The 21,672-nt window shown below is 43.7% G+C and overlaps 1 protein-coding gene across 1 annotated transcript in view; it reads left to right on the forward strand.

Annotated features, from left to right (window-relative positions):
- The window catches only part of SLC27A6 (solute carrier family 27 member 6), a 65,674-nt gene extending 47,986 nt beyond the window's left edge, over positions 1–17,688 (forward strand). The window contains exons 7-11 of the mRNA XM_034774592.1: positions 1,840–1,930; positions 5,132–5,330; positions 6,124–6,221; positions 14,261–14,391; positions 16,116–17,688. Coding sequence (XP_034630483.1) covers positions 1,840–1,930; positions 5,132–5,330; positions 6,124–6,221; positions 14,261–14,391; positions 16,116–16,292 — 696 coding nt within the window. The 3' untranslated portion in view covers positions 16,293–17,688. The remainder of the gene's footprint in view (positions 1–1,839; positions 1,931–5,131; positions 5,331–6,123; positions 6,222–14,260; positions 14,392–16,115) is intronic.
- The last annotated feature ends 3,984 nt before the right edge of the window (positions 17,689–21,672 follow it).

Genomic DNA, 21,672 nt, shown 5'->3' on the forward strand with positions numbered 1-21,672 from the left:
ATTTTGGCTGTAGAGCAGTGTAATTAGTGGTTGCTATAAATATTCAGGCTTCAGTGACAACATAATGAATAGTGGTGTGATCAGGTTAATAGATGATAAAATCATTATACTATTCAGCCAAATTAATTGAAGGCAAATGAGCATTTTATGTTCTAGCATCTTATCCATTACATGAGACATCTTCCTAATCCGATTCCCTAATTACATTGTATTTCTTGCTGGCGAAAAAAAGTGCGGTGTGATTAAAATATATATTTATAATTGTTTTCTCCCTCACTGGTCCTGTCAATACTTCTCCTGCAAAGATTTCCAGAAATCCTTTGTTAGTCCTACTTTTACAAGATGCACTTCTTTAGGAGAAAGAAGATGAGAAGAGTCAGGAAGCAGGCTAGCTGAATGCCCAGAAATATAAGTGAATATCTGATAAGAAATGCACCCTGCCCATATGGTGACAAAGACTCTGGTTCTAGTTATCATTTACATGAAAACCGCTTTATACCACTTGCAAAGGGCTCTAGACAACAGATCTATATGAAAAATCCACACACCTGAGCGACATAGCTATACCAATCTAACTCCCCGTATAGACCGTGCTGTATTGATGAGAGAGCTTCTCCTGCTGACATAGCTACAGCCTTTGGGAAGGCGAATTAATCATCGGCAAAGGAGCATCTTTACTAAAGTGCTACGGTGGTGCAGTTGCACTGGTGCAGCTGTAGAATATGTGAAAACAAGCCCTTAGTGTAAATGAGAATCAGGTCCTGAGTCCTTAGTGGGGAAAAAAGGTACCTGGGTTTTTAATGTTGGGAAGAATATGGGGCCCAGTCCTGCAGCCAGGGCCAGATTCTGTCTAGTCCTATGCAAAAAGGTCCAAGAAGCCTTTCATCCTAGCTTCAACTCTGGTGTGAAGCCCATATAAGGGTCAGTCAGAATAGCAATGTCTGTGATCAGGGGCGTATAGAAAATTCTGTCCCTATGCTCTCAGGAGTGCATAGTACCCAAAAGGAGGACGTGAGGCCCACTGAGCAGGACTGGTGCCCAGCAGGGAGAAGGCTGCAATCCATAAAGAAGTATAGTAGTGGGAATGCTCCCCTGCTTATTGACATTTAGGGAAATAGAATGCTCCCAGTCTTATTGTTCAGGTAATGCAGCTGTACAGCTTTACCAAAATGAGGCTTTTCCTAAGAGCCATAATGTAGTGCTGAGTGAGTGTGAAAGTTGTTAGGGTCCCAAGGAGTGCTGCTTTTTGGTTCATCTGCAGTCCTTTTTTGACACTTTAATCTGCTCTTGACGATACTTCCACAATCTACAACTTCAAGCATTCTCACTAGCAAGCAATGCTAAAAACTGTGGGCCAGATCCTCATCTGGAATAAATTGGCTTAACTCCAGTGAAATAAATGGAGCTACACTGATTTACACCAGCTAAGGATCTGGTCCCAGGAGTAGCTTTTGTTAGTGGTGCCTACTACAAATACTATAGCTAACATTGCAGATCTGATTCTATTATTATGACATCCTGGTGCCGATTCTGGTACACTGCTCCAATGGTATATAGGGACCACAGTTTTTGCCACAAGATGCTGTATGAAAATAAGTGATATTTGTGTTCTAGAGATATTTTTACTGTTACAGGGTTATTAAACTCAGATGTTGCTTTTCTTCAGTGAATAGTATAAGTTTATCTTGTGCATTTTGTATTTACATAAAACTGGATTCTACATTTAGGTAAAGATTTGAATGCTGTACATAAAATTGTTTCATTGCTTACTTTTGCTGCCACCAGATGTCGCTGTGTTTATAAATAACTGATGGTCCATCTGTTCTCTTCTCTTTTCAGCTTTTTTTCCCTTTTGACTTAATCAAGTATGATTTTAAAAAAGATGAACCGATTAGAAATAGGCATGGTTGGTGTGAGAAGGTTAAGAAAGGTAAGCATTCATTATAACAGGATACATCCAGCCTATGCAAAACTTACAGGGTTTTTTAAAAAAATGAACTGTTATTGTGTTACAAGTGATAAAGCGCCAACATCAGCTAATAATAACCTATAACAATGTGCCTACAAAATTAGTAGGTTTAATGACCTGAGGGGGCGCATTTTTAAGCATGTGAGGCTTTAGAAGCACAATCTGTTTAATGGTAGACTAACTAAGGACAAAAGCACAAATAGGGAAAAGATGGACTCGTTTCTACTTGAAATTTCAAAATTTATCAGAATGAAAACCTTTTAAAGTGTCATAATTTTCCAGACAATGAAATTCTGAGTTTTGACACGTTCTAACTGTATCCTGGAAAGTAGTGGCTCTGAAAAGATTTTAGGATTCACAGTGGACAAGCAACTCCATGTGATCTCTCAGTGCAATGCAGTGGCAAAAACGGCTAATGCAATCCTTGGCTATATAAGTAGGGGAGAGGTGAGTAGGATTAGGGAGATGATTTTACCTCTGTATAAGTGATTGATGAGACAGATACTGTATACAGTTCAGGTTTCCGTATTTTAAAAAGCATATTGTAAAATTGGGGAGGGTACAAAAATAATTAGAGGGCTGGAAAAAATGCCTTACTATGAAAGACTAAAAGAGCTCATTCTGTTTAGCTTATCAGAAAGATTGAGAGACTAGTTGATACATGTATAAGGAGAATGCCTTTCTGGAAGTTATGTATTAATCAAACAAAAGTTATAGGACTCAAGATGGCGGTAACTGGGTAAAATTAATGGTCTATGATATAAAAGAGATTAGACTAGATGCTTTAGTAGTCCCTTCTGGCCTTAAACTTTATGAATCTAAGAAAAGCAGGGCAAAACCCTGTTATATAGTCTTTTTGTGCTTTCTCCAGGATTTGGCCCTAAACTCCTTGTAATGCTTGCCATCCCTTTTGTGTATATTATTTATTGGAGTAATTTTCTTTGCTAGAACAATGTAACCCTCTGGTTTTACTGTTCAGAAAATGCTTTAATAAATGTGAGACCCTACAATTAAAACTTGTGTGTGGGGGTAGCCCCAGAATGCTCAGGGACACAAGCAACCATTCCAGGAATGCGCTGTATACTTTGTTTCAAACTAGTAGTCCATACAAATATTCCACCCATGCATTCTATGTGCAACAAGCAGACTTATTTCCTCCTCTCCTAACTTGTCTGGTATTTTCTGAAAATAGATTAGGTTAACTTTCAGAAGTTAACCAGCAAAGAAAGAAAACTGATTCTGTATAAATATAATCCACTTTACTTTTTTGGCTTCAGTGAAAACTGCTGGGGAGCTCAGTACCCTTCAAAATCAGGCTATTTAAATATGGATTTAATACCTAGCTTTAGACATACATTTTTTTCAAATCTTGGGTACTTTATTTTGAGTATTAAAAGGAAACTAATGCTGACAATTACGATTACAATACATCCGAAGAAGAGGGCAGTAGCCCACGAAAGCTTATGCTCAAATAAATTTGTTAGTCTCTAAGGTGCCACAAGTACTCCTGTTCTTTTCGCGGATACAGACTAACATGGCTGCTACTCTGAAACAATTCACTAAGATATGTGAGGTCTAATCTTTCTTGGTGGGTGCACTTTGGTAAGTGATATCTCTAAAAAAGAGCAGAGCCGGATCCTCCACTGCCTTGGACCTTGTGTAGTGGTATTCATCCTGTAAACAGTTACTTGGGATAAGAGGGAAGGTCCTCTCCTGGATCAGTAACTGGTTAAAATATACAAAACAAAGGGTAGGAATAAATGGTCCGTTTTCAGAATGGACAGAGGTAAATAGTGGTGTCCCCTAGGAAGCTGTACTGGTGCCAGTGCTTTTCAACATATTCATAAATGATCTGGAAAAAGGGGTAAACAGGTGGCAAAATTTGGAGATGATAGAAAACTACTCAAAATAGTTAAGTCCAAAGCAGACTGTGAAGAGTTACAAATGGATCTCACAAATGGATCTACAAATGGGCAACAAAATGGCAAATTAAATTAAATGTTGATAAGTGCAAAGTAATGCACATTAGAAAACATAATCCCAACTATAGATCTAAAATGTTGGGGTCTAAATTAACTGTTATCACTCAAGAGTTCTTGGAGTCATTGTGGATAGTTCTCTGAAAACATCCACTCAGTGTCCAGCAGCAGTCAAAAAAGCAAACAGAACATTGGGAATCATTAGGAAAGGGGTTGATGATAACACAGAAAATATGATATTGCCTCTATATAAATCCATGATATGCCCACATCTTGAATACTGTGTGCAGATCTGGTCACCCCATCTCAAAAAAGATATATTAGAATTGGAAAAGGTACAGAGAAATAAAAATGATTAGGGATGTGGAAAAGCTTCCGTATGTGGAGAGATAAAGAAGACTGGGACTTTTCAGCTTGGAAAAGAGATGACTAAGGGGGATGTAACAGAAGTCTATAAAATCATGACTGGTGTGGAGAAAGTAAATAAGGAAGTGTTATTTACTTCTCCTCATAACACAAGAACTATGGGGGTCACCAAATGAAATTAACAGGCAGGAGATTTAAAACAAACAAAAGGAAGTATTTCTTCCACAGGTTGACTGCATTGTGTGAACTCTTCGCCAGAGGATGTTGTGAAAGCCAAAACTATAACCGGGTTCAAAAAAAGAACTAGATAAGTCCATGGAGGATAGGTCTATCAATGGCTATTAGCCAGGATGGACAGGAGTGCAAAATCATGCTTGGAAGTGTCCCTAGCCTCTGTTTGCCAGAGCTGGGAATGGGCAACGGGATGGATCACCTGATTGTCTGTTCTGTTCATTCCCTCTGAAGCACCTGGCATTGGCCACTGTTGGAAGGATACTGGGCTAGATGGACCATTGTTCTGATCTAGTATGGCCATTCTTATAATCTTATGTAATGTAAAACACTATCTTTCCTATTTGGCAGCAGTTTATACATACTTTGGACAACTGCAAAGGACTACACAAGGTGCAAGGCAGTAGAGCATAAGACACACTATTGTTTGTTGGTCTCGTAGACCAATTCCACCATGTTGAATTGGGTATATAGTATCTTAATATTGTAAGTGTAGAATATGTAGTCAATTAACATTAATGTAAACTTTAACATTAACTATCCTGTGATATCTTACATCACTGTTCACCTTAACTTTTCTATGTAGGTGAGGTTGGTCTTCTGATTTCCAAAGTGAATGCAAAGAATCCCTTCTTTGGTTATGCTGGGAGTAAGAAACATACAGAAAAGAAATTACTCTGTGAGGTGTTTAAGAAGGGAGACATTTATTTCAATACAGGGGATCTGATGGTTCAAGACCAAGAGAATTTTCTTTACTTTTGGGACAGGATCGGGGATACCTACAGGTACTATCACTATGTCCTTGTTAAAAAGCATTGGTGCATGTGATAGGATAATATTGCTTGACCTATTCTCTTCCTCTCCTCTCTCCCAAGAGTCTCTGGTTCATATCCATTCTTGAAGTATATAGCAGTGCTAGTGTTTAATTTTGTGAGCAGCATGCAACCATACCTAACTTCATTTTGTGGCAGGTTTTCATTCAAAGTCCCTCGTGATCCTTCTCATGAGCATTCTAGCAAATGGTGTTTTTGTTGCAGGTCAAGGAGACTTGGCACACTGAAGTGGAGAAATGTATCAAACACAGTAGATGTCTACATTTGGTAGATTTAGCTGAATATAAATTTTGAAAATAATTTATTTCAGATTAGGATAGGATTTACTTGTTTTCATTTATTTATTTATTTTTAAATGCAGCTGTTTTAACAAAGCTTACTGTTATGGTGATCAGAGCATCACACTAACTGGACATGCTAGAACAAATGTAGGGTATATTTAGTCCAATGTACTCATCATTCCTATTAAAGGTAATATTACTATTATTAATTTGTATTATAGTGTCTAGGAGTCCCAGTCTTGGATCATGACCCCATTGTGCTAGGTCCTGTACAAACACAATGAAGTCAAGGTCCATGACTGGGGCTCCTAGGCACAATATTAAGACTAATTATTAATTATTATTATTATTTAGTAATAATGTTACCTTCCCCCAAAGAGCTTACAACATCCATCAAGAGTACAATATGCCCATATGTTTTCATGCGGGTACATGTTTTGTTCTCCACTCCCCACTCCATTTAGGTGGAAAGGAGAGAATGTTGCAACCACTGAAGTTTCTGATGTCATTGGTATGTTGGACTTCATACAGGAAGCCAATGTATATGGTGTTCCTGTGCCAGGTAAGAACCTTTTATCTCTAGAGGTTTTTCCTTAAAGTCATGCTGCTGTTCCTCATAACTCTTAGGTTCTTCTTCGAGTGATTGCTCCTGCATATTCCACAGTAGGTGTGCGTGCTCGCCATTTGCACCGGTGCCGGAAGTTTTTTCCCTTAGCAGCATCCGTAGTGAGGGAGCACCGCTGCGACCCCTGGAGTGACACCGACATATCGCGCCATAAATGGGGCTGCGTGCTCCCCCCACCCTCAGTTCCTTCTTGCCGCCAGTGAAGGTAGTCGGAACTTGTGCTCCAGCTTTGCTGCAGCATTTCTAGCCTTAGTGGTATCCAGCTTTCCCTGAAGTTACTTGTTGAACTTTTCTCTGTTCGTGCTGGGCTCAGGACATGCCCCGTGACCCAGGTTTCAAGTTGTGCAACTCTTGTGGCAATTCTATGCCCAGAAGCGATCCACATACTCAGTGTCTTCACTGTTTGGGCGAGGCTCACATTAGTGAGAAGTGTAAAATTTGCCGCTCCCTTCAAGCCCCGAACAAAGAGGGAGCATGAGATCTGACTCCGAGCTCTCCTAATGGAGTCGGCGTTGATCCCGGCACCGGCGCGTCGAGCCGACCCCGCGCCGGGCACCTCGTCCTCGGTGCCCAGCGAAGCGCCGCCGGCACGCAGTGAAGTGCCCCAGGTGTGCTGTCCTGATTCCGCACCCGGTATTGCGTCGTCGGTGCTCAGCGAGGGCCCCGTCGAAGAGCCGGCACCGCTCCCCTTCTAAGAAGCAAGGGAAGACTCAGCAGCACCGGGAGAAAGAACGGGGTGAGGCTAGACCCGTGTTGGGCAGTCCACGATCCCCATTGGGACCGAGACCTCCGACTCGGGTAGAGCGGAGTAGTCCGGTGCTGTCCACGCATGCCTCGCCACAGGTGAGAATGCCTTCACCGCCGGAGGCAGCTCAGGCCGTGCGCGACATCATGACACTTCCGGTACCGGGAGCGCCTCTCCAGTTGGGCCCATGATCCTGTGGGAAGCCATCGCTCAGTGCCCATTGACCATCTCTGGACGTCTCCGAGGTCGAGATGCCATCCAGAGTTGAAGGGCTGAGCCGCGGACCTCGGTGTGCCTCCATGCTGCGAGCAGGATTGTCTGCAAGCGAGCTTTCCACCTCCACTCCAGGAGACCGTAGGGGAGGCACTAAGAGATGGCGCCACTCCTCTTCAAGTCTTGACCGCAGGGACAGGTCTTGTCGTCATCAGCACCGCCATTCCCGCTCTGGCACCCACCGTGGAAGGCGCTACGCCCGGAGCTCTTCACAGGAATCCCAGGCACCGAGACGTCGTTGTCTTGGGCACCGGAGGCACTACGGGGACAGCACCCCCGACTCCTACCTGTCCTCCTCCTCCAGGGGCTGGAGACGTCATGTACGGGACCACTCCAGCCGTTCGTACAGCACCGTCTGCTCATCCTGGACTTTGGCTTTGGCATGCAGCCGCCCCTCGTTGAGCTGCTCGGTGCCGAAGGACCAGCTGGCCCTTCTGGGCCACCTCGTGTCCCAGGGTCAGGCCGTTCCCTGGCAGGGACAGTGGTGCCAGTGGGAACCGTGGCCCCGGGCACAGGCACCGCCGGGACCCCGCTCCGTGGCGGGAGCGTCCCAGGCCCAGCAGACGTTGCCGCCTTGGCACTGCGATGAGGCAATGGGCACCGACCCTCTGGCACCGACTCAGGCCCCGGGTCAGGACGTCGAGCTTGCGGTACAGCCAGGTGCAGACGACACCGCGGCACAGACCTCCTCGGCGCCGGATGACTCCGTGGCGCCACCACCTCCGATCTCTCAGGAGGATTTCAAGGCCCACCAGGAGCTACTCAGGAGGGTGGCATCAAAGCTCCAGCTCCAGGCTGAGGAGATGGAGGAGCCATCGGACACATTGTTTAATGTCCTGACCTCCTCGACGCTGGGGCGTGTGGCCCTCCTGCTCCATCAGGGGGTGGCCAATATTACTACTGGCCTCTGGCAAACCTCGGCATCTCTCTGTCCGATCTCCAAAAAGGCTGAACGGAAGTATTTTGTGCCCACAAAGGGGCACGAGTACTTATACTTTCACCCAACTCCGAACTCTCTAGTGGTGGAGTCAGTGAACCACCGAGAGAGGCATGGCCAACCCGCTCCTACCCCTAAGGACAAAGACGCTCGCAGGCTGGATTCCTTTGGGAGAAAAGTTTATTCGTCTGCAAGCTTTCAGCTCAGAGTGGCCAACCACCAGGCACTCTTGAGCAGAAATGATTTTAACCTGTGGGGGTCCCTTGCCAAGTTTGGGCCCTCCCTCCTCGAGAAGGACAGGAAGGAGTTCCGGGCCCTTGTGGATGAGGGTGCGGCGGCGGCTAAAGCAGTGCTCCAGGCGGCCTCTGATGCGGCGGACACGGCCGCTCGTTCGATGGCCACGGCAATCTCCATGAGAAGGGCGTCCTGGCTTTTGCTCTCTGGCCTATCGTCTGAGTCCCAGTTGATCATGCAGGACCTGCCGTTCAATGGTCGGGCCCCGTTTGCAGATCAAACAGATACGCGTCTGCATGGGATGAAAGACTCCCATACTACCCTGCAGATGCTGGGCCTGTATGTCCCGCCGGCCAAGGACAAGCCCAAGCCTCGCACCTCCACTCCACAGGCTCGGGGTAGATATGAGCCCCCGCCTAAGAAGCAGTGGGAGCAGAGGCGCCAGTCACAACGCCAATCCCACTCGGCCCCTCGTCCGGGGCCCTCTAAGGCCGGGAAGCAGCGTTTTTGACTGCTTGCGGGGGGTCACCAGGCCTGTTGCCAGGTTAACCCTCCCCTCCCCCAGTTAATAAAGTTCAGGGTTGCAAATCGTTTACCTGCCTTCCGTTTGCAATGGTCCCGTATTACTACGGACCACGGGGTCCTCAACACTGTATCCCTGGGATACAGGTTGCAGTTTGTTTCGCCCCCTCCCAATTGCCCTCCGGCCAGGGAGTCGGCGGAGAACCCGGAACATGCGCTACTCCTGGGTCAGGAGGTACAGTGCCTACTCTCCCTGGGAGCCATAGAGAGGGTACCTTGGGAATTCCGGGGCAAGGGATTCTATTCCAGGTATTCCTCATCCCGAAGGCAAAGGGCGGGCTTCGGCCCATCCTCGATCTGTGGAAGCTCAACCAGTTCTTGGTATGCTGTAAATTCCGCATGGTGTCCCTAGCCTCTATCATTCCCCCTCTAGACCCGGGGGATTGGTTTGCAGCACTGGACCTTCAGGATGCCTACTTCCACGTCCACATTTTCGAAGGTCACAGGTGCTTCCTCCATTTCCTAGTGGGTCAGGACCACTATCAATTTACGGTCCTCCCCTTTGGCCTCTTGACGGCCCCCAGGGTTTTCACCAAATGTATGGCGGTGGTAGCAGCCCACCTTGGGAGGAGAGGGCTGCAGGTCTTTCCCTACCTGGATGATTGGCTGCTCAAGGGCAAGTCCTGGTCCCAGGTGCAGCAGCAAGTATCCCTCTTGCTATGCACCTCCTCCGCTCTGGGCCTAGTGGTAAACGAGGAGAAATCCACGTTAGTTCCAGTCCAGTGCATAGAATTCATAGGAGCACTGCTGGACTCCCAGGCGGCCACGGCCTCCCTTCCAAGGGACAGGTTCGAGGCACTCAGAGGCCTCGTCGCCTTGGTCACGGCTTTCCCGGTAACCACGGCTCGGATATGCCTTCGAATCCTCGGTCACATGGCAGCATGCACCACAGTGGTGCGACATGCCAGGCTCTGGATGAGGCCCCTCCAGCTCTGGTTGGCCTCCCGCTATTCCCAGGCCAGGGACGGCCTGGACAAGGTTGCCACAGTACCGCTGACGGTGGTTGCAGACCTCCAATGGCGGTCCCTCCCGAGCAACATGTTCCGGGGTATCCCCTTCTGAGACCCCTCTCCCTCAATAGATCTAGTGTCGGATGCCTCGGACCTGAGCTGGGGAGCCCACGTGGGGAACGACAGAACCCAGGGTATGTGGTCACCCGAGGAACTGACCCTGCACATAAATGTCAGGTAACTCAGGGCTGTGCACCTGGCGTGCCTGGCCTTTCGCCAGCACTTGCAAGGGAAGGTGGTCAGAGTCCTCATGGACAACACCACCGCAATATATTACATTAACAGGCAAGGGGGCACGCACTCCAGGGTCTTATGCCAGGAAGCCCAAGTCCTGTGGGAGTTCTGTATAGCCCACAACATCCTCCTCCGAGCGTTCCACCTACCCAGCGAGAGCAACACGCTCGCAGATCGCCTGAGCAGGGTGTTCTCACATCAACACGAGTGGTCCCTGCACAGGGAGGTGGCAGAATGGATTTTCCTTCAGTGGGGCACTCCCCAGGTGGACCTATTTGCCACTGCCCAGAATTGCCTGTGTCCCAGGTTCTGCTCCAGGGTGATAGAAGGCGATGGGGCCATGATGGACGCGTTCCTGCTCGATTGGTCGGGGCCCCTGATGTACACCTTCCCACCTTTCCCCCTCATAGGCAGGGTTCTACAGAAGGTGAAGTCAGACGGGGCGAGAATTATCCTGATAGCCCTGGATTGGGCCCGTCAACATTGGTCCCGGACCCTACTACAACTCTTGGCGGCCTCCCCTCGCAGGCTGCCACTCTGCCCAGACCGCCTCTCCCAGGAGGGAGGTCGTCTCCTCCATCCCAACCTGGCCCCACTCCACCTGACTGCATGGCTGCTCCGTGGCTAGATGTGGAGGAGGGGAGGTGTACCCAGGCTGTTAGATGGGTCCTGCTTGAAAGCAGGAAGCCATCCACACGGAGGACCTACCTGGCTAAGTGGTATCGGTTCTCCTCATGGGCGAGGGAGAGAGCTTCCTCCCGCGCGTCCGCTCCGCTCCAGCTGGTCCTGGACTACCTCCTGTCCCTTAGGACCCAAGGGCTAGCCCCCTTCTCGATCAGTGTGCACCTGGTGGCCATTTCGGCCTTCCACCCTCCGGTGGCGGGACAGTCAGTGTTCTCCCACCACATGACTTCCAGGTTTTTAAAGGGTTTGGACAGAGCGTTCCCTTATGCTAGACTCCCGGTTTCCCCCTTGGGACCTGAACCTGGTTCTGTCACGCCTCATGGGACCTCCCTTTGAGCCCTTGGCCACTTGTTCCTGGTCCCACTTATCTGAGAAAGTGGCATTTTTGGTGGCTATCACCTCAGCCCGCAGGGTTTCGGAGCTTAGGGCGCTGACCTTGGAACCCCCGTACACTGTCTTCCATGAGGGGAAGGTACAGCTTTGTCCACACCCGGCCTTCCTGCCGAAGGTGGTCTCGGCTTTTCATATGGACCAGGACATTTTCCTGCCAGTCCTGTGTCCTAAGCCCCATTCCTCCAATGAGGAACGCCGCCTACACATGCTAGACGTACGTAGGGCGCTGACCTTTTACTTAGATCGAACAAGACCATTTCGGGCATCCCCTCAGCTTTTCATTGCTACGGCGAGCGCATGAGAGGGCAACCGGTTTCCACCCAGTGGATTTCCCACTGGATCACCTTGTATGTACGCACATGTTATGACCTGGCTGGGCTTCCCCCGCCTCCTGTTGTTAAGGCACATTCGACGAGAGTCCAGGCCTCGTCTGCGGCCTATGTGGCTCATGTCCCTATTCAGGACATATGTAGGGCTGCTACATGGTCCTCTGTCCGTACTTTGGCATCGCACTATGCGATCGTCTCCCAAGCAAGGGATGACGCCGGGTTTGGTAAGTCGGTGCTCCGCCCGGGTAACCTGTAACCTTTATCATTAGAACTCCTACCCACCTCTGTCAGGTATAGCTTGGAGTCACCTACTGTGGAATACACAGGAGCAATCACTCGAAGAAAGGACAGTTACTTGTTCTGTAACTGGCGTTCTTCAAGATGTGTTGCTCCTGTCTATTTGACATCCCACCCTCCTTCCCCTCAGTCGGAGTTGTCTGGCAAGAAGGACCTGAGGGTGGGGGGAGCACGCAGCCCCCTTTATGGTGCGATATGTCGGCACCACTCCAGGGGTCGCAGTGGTGCTTCCTCACTACGGATGCTGCTAAGGGAAAAAACTTCCTGCACCGGTGCACATGGTGAGCATGCACACCTATTGTGGAATAGACAGGAGCAACACATCTCAAAGAACGCCATTTACGGAACAGGTAACCGTCCTTTTTGCTTTAAAAGTTATACAATCACTTTTAATTAACTTGGCTATTTAATATTCAGCTCTCTAAAAAGCTCTTAAGAATAGCTCAGATAAAAGATTGTGAATCAGCCATTTAACCCTTTACTTTGATGTATGTGGAATGTGAGAGAGACAACACGATGTATTGTTATAAAGGTTATTTTGTCATGAATTTGGGACTACTGCATAACTTGAATTAATCCTCTGAGCATCATTAATATGGCATCTGGGAAACTCAAACATTTGTATGGAAAAATAGAAACATTTCAACAGAGTAAGGAAGCAAAAAACTTTTAACCACTTACATTAAAAAATATATATATTCACATTGAACTAAGCATTTGAGCTATTTTGATTTACTCTTTTAACGCAGTCCAGTAAACTAGCTCTGAGGGAGAATTTCCCTGGAAACCTAAAAAGAAATGAATGAAATATGTAAAACAGTACAATAATAAGAACCAAAAATAAAAGTTTGCCAAAAATAGTCTGGGCCTGATTTCCATTCATGCTAAAGCCTCTTTACACCCCACTGGGAGGATAAAGAGGTTGGAAAGTAGGTGCAAGTTTAATTTACTTGCACTTTAAAGCCTCTTCACCCTGAAAGGTAAAGGAGCCTTACTATAACTGAGAATCAGGACTACTGTGTCCACAGTGGTCTCCATTGTATAGTCAACATTGCCAAAAGTTGCCCCACCGTGGCATGTGAGATATTGCAATTATTCCTTTTTTAAATTTAGGTAAAAATTATGCTATTTGTTGGCCAAATACTGACTTTTTAATGGCAGCCACCCTCTGTGTATTAAAAGTAAGAAACTACATAATTGCAGGGTGATATAAAAGGGTTTATTGTTATGACTTTAGGGTGGCTGCTTTACTCCAGAGTGGCAGAGGCACTCATCTGGAATAGCTTGCATAACCTGTGAGTGGCTAATAAGTAAGGCTAAGATTTTGTCACAGATATTTTAAGTCACGGACAGGTCACAGGCAAAAAAGAAAAATTCACGGAAGCCATGACCTATCCCTGACTTTTACTACAAATATCTGGGACAAAATGGGGATGTCCGGGTCCCAGCACTGCCTGAAGCAGGGCAGCTGTGCAGGGGCTAAGAGCCGCTTGCAGCGGGTGGGGTACCCCTGCTGCCTGCAGCTCTGGGGGTCCCCCCACTGCCTGTGGTGGCTGGGAGCTGTGGGGCGCCCCTGCCTCCCATGGCAGCAGGGAACTGCAGGGTACCCTTGCTGCCCACAGCTCCAGGGGCCGTGGCAGCCAGGAGCTGGGGGTTCCCCCACCACTGGCAGCAGCCAGGAGCTCGGGGGCCCGCCAGAGGCAGCGGAAGTACCCTGCAGCTCCATGTCTCTCACAGGCGGCGGACTGAAATCACGGAAGTCACTGGAAGTCATGGATTCCATGACTAAATCGTAGCCTTACTAATAAGTAATGCAGTCATCCTAAATAGAAAACTATTCCAAAAAGTTCTAGAAACCTAAGCTGTCTAGTTATAACTTTTCTTTTCCACCAGACTTGACAGTTATTCTTAGACAGTTATTCTTATAATAATTTTCCCCATAAAATTTGTGACAGAATATATGATATGGTGATGAAGTATAAGGAATTCATTTGAGACTGCCTACATAACTCACTTACGGTTTTGGTACATAAGACTAATGTAGTCATTCCACATTTATTCCAGTAAAGTATTGTCAGGGACAATACTTGCTCCTGCTGTGAAGACAGGGGACTGGACTCAATGACAGTTCAATGTCCCCTCCAGTTAATATCTCCATATTAAAAAATGAACATATGTTTTTTAAAGTCAGGTTACACTAAAACTGAAAATTTCCAAATTATGTAGCATGTTCCTAATTTTAAACTCTTTTTTCACAGATCATGAAGGAAAAGTGGGAATGGTCTCTGTTATTTTGAAGCCCAATAAATCATTAGATTTGGAACAAATGTATGAACAAGTTGTGACATATCTACCAGGTTATGCTTGTCCACTATTTTTAAGACTCCAGGTAATTTACATTTATTGTGCAGTACACTTAAATATCCACGTGTGAACAGAACACTGACAAAGATCATAAAAGGCAATATGGTGGGTTGAAGGGAAGGTATCTGATGGTGTATTGCACAGATTGATGATATGACCAGTCCTATTTACCATCTTCATTTATGATCTAAAAGGGGGAATTACACAGCATAGTAATGGAATTTGCACATTATGCTAAACTGGGAGGAGTCATGTACAGCTGTGAGGACAGAGATAATACAAAGAGATTTAGAGAGATTAGAAACATGGACAGAGAATAACAAATTATATTCAGATTAGTAAATGGTACCTAATTAATCTGAGGAAAATAACCTGAAATCTATATAGTTAATGGGAGGGAGAGAGCTGGGAAGAAGTAATGCTGAAAGAGAAGGGGTGATAGTGGACAGCGAACTAGACATGCATTTGCAGTGTGACATAGCCACAAAAATGCCAAGTATCATGTATTGGAGCAGAGTTAACGGACCTTCTCTATGTGGCTCTGATGCTCCTGTACCTGGAATAGTGTATTTAATTCTGAGCACATATTACCAGAGAGATTTTGACAAATTGAAGGGAGTTGAAAGAAACATAATAAACATTATCAGGAGGCTGGAGGAAAGGTTCAGAGCAAACTGTGTATTGTTTGTGTAAGCAACGGTAAAGGTGCAAGAGGTAATGCTACAAATTTCTGAAGGGTGTTAATAGCAAGGGGAGAGAGGAATTATGTATTGTTCTAAATGGGGAGTTATCAATGGGAGTAGCAGGATGAAACTGAGAAAAGCAAACTAGGCTAAATAGGGAGGAAAAAATTTCCTGACAGACAGATTTGACTAGCCTACCATCCCCCTTTCCCTCCCCCTTTTTCCTCCCCCACACCAGGAAGGAATGATTTTAAAAATTAGACTAGGCAGAACATTACAAAGTATTTAGTAGAGAGCAATCCTGCATAGCAAGTGGATGGACTGGATGATCCAATATGGCTCTTCTATCTTCAGTTTCTGGGTACTTGTAACACACCTAAGGGAATTTATTTGGGGAATTCAGAGATGCTCATATACATTATAAATAGAGGCTCTTCATTGTGACAGTCTGTACTTTGTGAATATCTTCCTAAATTTTGTCTTTATAAATGTTCACAAACGCAGAGTAGTTAAGAAGCTATTTCAGTCAAATGTGGGCCCTCCTATAAAGCCTTTGATTTGATACTACAGTTGCGAGGTCCAAAATGCAGTTTGCAACATTCTTCCACCTTGTTTCAAACTCTTGTTCCATGCCAGCATGGGGGTTCTGTGGCTCAGTCTCTGAAGAAGGAGGGAGTAAGAGAATGTCTCTCTAATTTATATATGTTTGTGTGTAGAAGAATATTTATTTAATAGAGGGACAAAGAAACTTGAAATGTGGCCCAGCCTAGGCAACAATAAAAGGGCTAAGACCCAGATTGAATAGGAGGGAGGGTTAATTGTTGTCACCATGGAGTTCTCAGTCAGCAAGAAACACTTCTGCTCTCCTCCCTGTGGTTTTGGAACATAAGCAGGAAATTTCACGATAATCTTGATTGGGCCTCAGTTACTTAAGGGATGGGCTGCAAATTTGGCATCACTGGGTGAGCCAAACTTACACTTGTCAAGTAGGTAGGTGTCCATGTAGACAAGAGAAAAAGCATTAAATATTTCCACTTAACCTTAAATAACTTTCTTTCTCCCCTAGGAAACAATGGAAATGACAGGAACTTTCAAACAACAAAAATTTCGGTTGGTGAGGGAAGGGTTTAATCCATCTGCAATCACTGATCCTCTTTATTTTTTATACAGTTCTAAAAAATCTTATGTTCCATTAACCAAAGAACTTCATGACAAGATCTTATCTGGGCAACTGAAACTTTAATTAGTGTTAAATTATTAACAGATTTGTTAACTACTTTGTAAGAAGCAACAAAGGCATTAAGTAATATTTCTATGTAGTTTGTATTCTTGATATTTTGCAGCCATACCTTTTTGGATTCAGAAGTTTTACTACACTTTTCATTTTTCACCGTCTCTGAACACTAATCATTTTCTACCTCCTGAAACACCAATAGTTATATTACTTATAAAACATGTTTAAAATACGTCTTCTTTGTGATTTGGGGTATAGAATCATAGAATATCAGGGTTGGAAGGGACCTCAGGAGGTCATCTAGTCCAACCCCCTGCTCAAAGCAGGACCAATCCCCAGACAGATTTTTGCCCCAGATCCCTAAATGGCCCCCTCAAGGATTGAGCTCATAACCCTGAGTTTAGCAGGCCAATGCTCAAACCACTGAGCTATCCCTCCCCTATGTCTTGAATCTATTTTCTATATTAGACATGAATGAGTGATATTTACAGAAAAATAATAATATACACAGAAATAAATTATATTGGAAAAATATAATAGTGTTAGTACTGTTGCTTGAGACGAACCTCTATTTTACTGTAGTTAATAGTTTCCCTGTAAATTTCATAAAGCCTAATGATTATTTATAAAATGTTAAAATTAAAAAGGAACTGAAGAAAGGTAGGGAGAGAAACACAACGAACAAGAATATTAGCTCTTCAAAAGATTTGTTTTAATTAACCAGCAGGTGCCTTGTTTTCTTAATGATTGATTGGGATTATTATTTATAGGTATTTTAAAATTCTAAACATACATGCTAAAACACTGTTCTTAAGAGTTGTAAAATAAAATGTAAAAGTTAAAATAAGCTGTATTCGTGTCAGTCAGATTTGGGATTAATGACAAAGTTTTGTTTTGGGATTGGTTACATTATGCTCCTCATAGAGGACAGATGGCTGGTTTAAAAAATATATTAGGTTAGATTGCCTCCTCTCCTGAACCATCCTCTTATGCCAAATTTCTCCAATTAGTCTGTCAATCAGATGTGATATTTACAGACTTTTATAGAAATTAAGTATTCTACTCTCATTGTTCAAAATATAGTGATGCTGTTGCTGCTATTCAGCACTGGACACATCATCTCTTTATCCAGTATGATTACAGCACAAAGACCTCCTGAAAGTAGTAGTCTAAAATGTATTACTTACAATTTACATCTTTTACTTTTATTTTTAAAAATTGACTTTAGAAGTCTAGTGAAGTCGTGTTATTAATGTTTATACTAGAATATACAGTACAAATACTGTTTGAGATCAGGATGTTCACTGCTATTGGCCTTTAACTAAATATTAGTTTAATCTTTGCCCTTTTGTAGTCCTTTTTCAGATTGCAAATTTGATTTGGACCTTAAAAAAAAAAAAAAAAAGTCCTACCATTGAGCTATTTGAATGTACACTACCTTGCATGCTCCAGCAACTGATCAAATCAGCTCCAGGGCTGATTTATTCTTGACATAAAGAAGGCTGCTTTAACTTAGGCTGGCTAGCAACAGCCTTCAAGGGGCTGTCTGTTAGCTGTGATCACCAGAGAACAACAGAATTTCAGCAAAAGTCATGCATTACATGAACCAATTTGCCATGTAGAAGATCTTATTGGGTCCACAAAGGTTTAGATTGTGGTTCTGGCTACTCAGTCAGGCAGAGGAGTGACTGAATTAACACTGCCTGGAGAGTGACTCCAGGCAGACATGAGAGGGCATGTTCTGGGTGCGGTATATTACCTTTTGCCCCAACAAAACAAAGGGGTAGGAATTGTGCATAGCTATGGTGCAGCAGGTTTGGTACAAGAAAAGAGGGCTACTGCAAAGTACTTCTGACCCTATCCTACAGCAAGAGGCCTCTGTGAGATGCTATATCACCCTGAGTTGCTCCTAGGATGGTGCAATTTACGTACTCCCCCTTACTCTGGCCAGGTTTACACAAGAAACTTTTACGAGGATAATAAGATTGGTTAGAGGCATGATTCTTTACAACATTTTTATAACTGCAAGAGCTTTAGTGTAAATGCTTTTATACTGTCAAAAATATCCTTCTGCCAGTTTATTTTGTTTGGGGAACTGTGTTATTTTGCCACAATGAACTATGTCTCCACTGAGGAGTGGGGGTGCTGATATAGCTGTCTCAGTATAGCTATAGTGGGAAAGCCGTTCTAGTGTAAACCTGCTGTCTAGGCTCAGCCTAGTGACTCAATCTAAGCCAAAAGGAAAAAAAAATCTTAAATTCAGTGTTGAGTTCAGACAATATTTTAAGCACATTTTGCAAATAGGTGATTGAATGCCTTGATGCATATTATCTGAATTCTAATATTGAAAGAGTTCTGATTAATTATGCTCTTTAAGTCAAAATGACTTGTTGTGTGCAGATACCCACAGTTTTCTAAAAGGTCAGTGATCCTTCAAACACAACTCTAAGTGTTTACTGTATTCAAGGAAACAAGTTTGTTTTTAAAGTGTTAAAAAAATGGCTTAGCTAAGCTTTCCATTTGATATATGGCCAGATAATACATTTTTAGTATACAGCTGTATTTCATAATGGAACTTATGCATTTGTGACAGAGGCTAATGAGATTACTGTGTGTATAATAGAAGAGTAAGATGCCAAACTATTTGTATTGGTTTCCAGATCAGACACCCATTGATTAATTTCACTGATGCAGGAGATGTTTATAATCAGTTGCAAACTCTGACTATGCTGACATTTTTTATGTTTACATCAGTTAAGTCAATAGTTTACATGAAGCATACATTCAGAACACAGATCTGAGTTTTGAAAGTGGAGCATTTCATGTCCTATTAAATGAACAGATGACAGATGTTACGAAAAATATATTTTTCTGAGTGCAGTTACTCAGCCTAAGTAAACATATTTGTTAGTGATGAGGATGTTTTTGTATAGTTTTAGGTTTGCATTCCAACTGGTGGGTGATGGATACGTGAGGCTACAACTGGCCATTTTTTGAGTTGGATACAAGATTCTACTTTTGCATTAAAGGGCCTTTTACCCTTTTACTCACAGTGGTGAGCATTTATTCAGGTGAGTAGTCCCACTGAAACCAATGGGACTACTTGTGTGAATAACTGCTCACCAGTGTGAATAAATGGGTCATAATTTGCTCTTTAAGCAAGAGGTAGCACCCATTTGGACCTATGCACAAGACAAATTCTAGCTAAATAAACAGGCCTTGAACTGATCCTTGAAGATTTAAAAAATTCATAACAGGGTCACAAGGTTCAAAACTTCAAAATTGAGGACCTTCTACCAAAATTGCTGTTCCACAAGGTTTCCAACGCTCAGAACCATTAATTTGAGCTCTGTGGCTGACCTCAATCATCATGAAGATATAGGGGAGGAGAGGTTGTCTATAAAGTACTCTGGACTGAGGCCAGATAGAGATTTATACAATATATTAAAAACAGGTATATGCAACAATCAAGAAACTAGTATAGTGTAATATGTTTGGGGTATCTAGCACTACTGAGCATTGTACTGAAGTGGTCAAGAAAAGTCACCATGTGGAACACATTACGGTAATCCAACCTTGAAGATACAAAGCCATGAACCATCACTGTGAGGTCCACATCTGAAATAAAAGGTCATACACAGTATATAACAGAGTAGGAAATGGTTTTCCTAACCTGCACAAATTTGAGATTTTGAAAAGTTTTCCCATCCCAACATAGGAAGAAAAAACAAAATTTCAAAAATTTTAATGAACTGAAAATGAGGGGAATAAAAAAATATGAATTTTTAACTATACATTAAATTAAATTTCTAAATAAAAAGTCATTTTGGCCCAGAAGATAAAACTTTTTGGTTTTGTAAGTGTAAAAAGTCTCATTATGACAATTTACAAAAAAAATGTGAACAGGAAATTAACCGAAACCACCCCTTTCCCACGAATGGCTCTCTCTCTCTCTCTCACTCACTCACACACACACACACACACACAATCCCCCAACAAAACCAAAAACAAACCCCTCTTCCTCACCCCCCAAAACTCCACAATTTATAATAGAATCATAGAAATATAGAGCTGGAAGCGACCGTGAAATGTTGTGAAGTCCAGCCTCCTATGTTGAGGATGGAACAAGTAAATCTAGACCATCTCTGACAAGTGATTTTACAACCTGTGCTGGAAAAGCCTTCAGTGCTGGGGATTCCACTGCCTCTCAGGGTAACTATTGCACTGCTTAACTACCCTTAGAGTAGAAAGTTTTTCCTAATATCTAACCTAAATCTCCCTTACAGCAGATTAAGCCCATTACGTCTTAGTCTACTTTCAGTGGGCCTGGAGAACAATTGATCACCATCTTCTTTATAAAAGTCCTTAACATACTTGAAGACTTATTATCAGGTCCCCCCTCTGTTTTCTTTTTCTCAAGATAAACATGCCCTTTAACCTTTCCTCCTAGGTTAGATTGTCTAAACTTATCATTTTTGTTGCTTTCGTCCAGACTCTTTCCAATTTGTTCACATCTTTCCTAAAGTGCCCAGAATTGGACACAATACTTCAGCTGAGGCCTCACCACTGCCAAAAGAGAGATAGACAATTACCTCCTGTGTCTGACATACAACACTTCTCTGAATACACCCATAATGATATTAGTCAATTTTGCAACTGTATCGCATTGATGACTCATATTCAATTTGTGATCTATTATAGTCCCCAGATTCTTTTCAGCAGTGCTACCACTTAGTCCCCATTTTTGTAGTTGTGCATTTAATTTTTCCTTCCTAGGTGCAGTATTTCATACATACATTACTAAATTTCATCTTGTTGATTTCAGACTAATTCACTGATTGGTCAAGGCCATTTGGAATTCTAATCCAGTCCTCCAAAGTGCTTGCCACCCCTCCCAGCTTGGTGTCATCCACAGTTTTTATAAGCATACTTTCCACTCAGTTTTCCATGTCATTAATGAAAATATTGACTAGTACCAGTCACAGAACAGGTCCCCTGTAGAACCTCACTAAATACATCATCTCCATTTAACAGCAAACCATTGATAACCACTTTCTGAGAATGGTCTTTCAACCAGTTATGTACCCATTTCATAGTAATTTCATCTAGACCACATTTTTGTTTGCTTATGATGGTAGATTGTGCATGACCTCTCTAATCTGAAGATAAACAGAAAGAGAGTATTGTTTTATAAAAATATTTGTAATCCTACATTTTGCCAGCAAGAAGGCCAGTGGCATAAATTTAGCTGATTCTTTTTCCATTAGCGTAATAATCAAGGCTAGGAGATAATCTGATAGATGTCCTGTTAGTACACGAAAGCACTGTAATAACCTTTTGTTTCTGGGATCATGTACATCGAGAAAGTCATATTTCATCATAAAATGAA

This window comes from Trachemys scripta, chromosome 6 (genome assembly GCF_013100865.1).
Source record: "Trachemys scripta elegans isolate TJP31775 chromosome 6, CAS_Tse_1.0, whole genome shotgun sequence".
Lineage (NCBI taxonomy): Eukaryota > Metazoa > Chordata > Testudines > Emydidae > Trachemys > Trachemys scripta.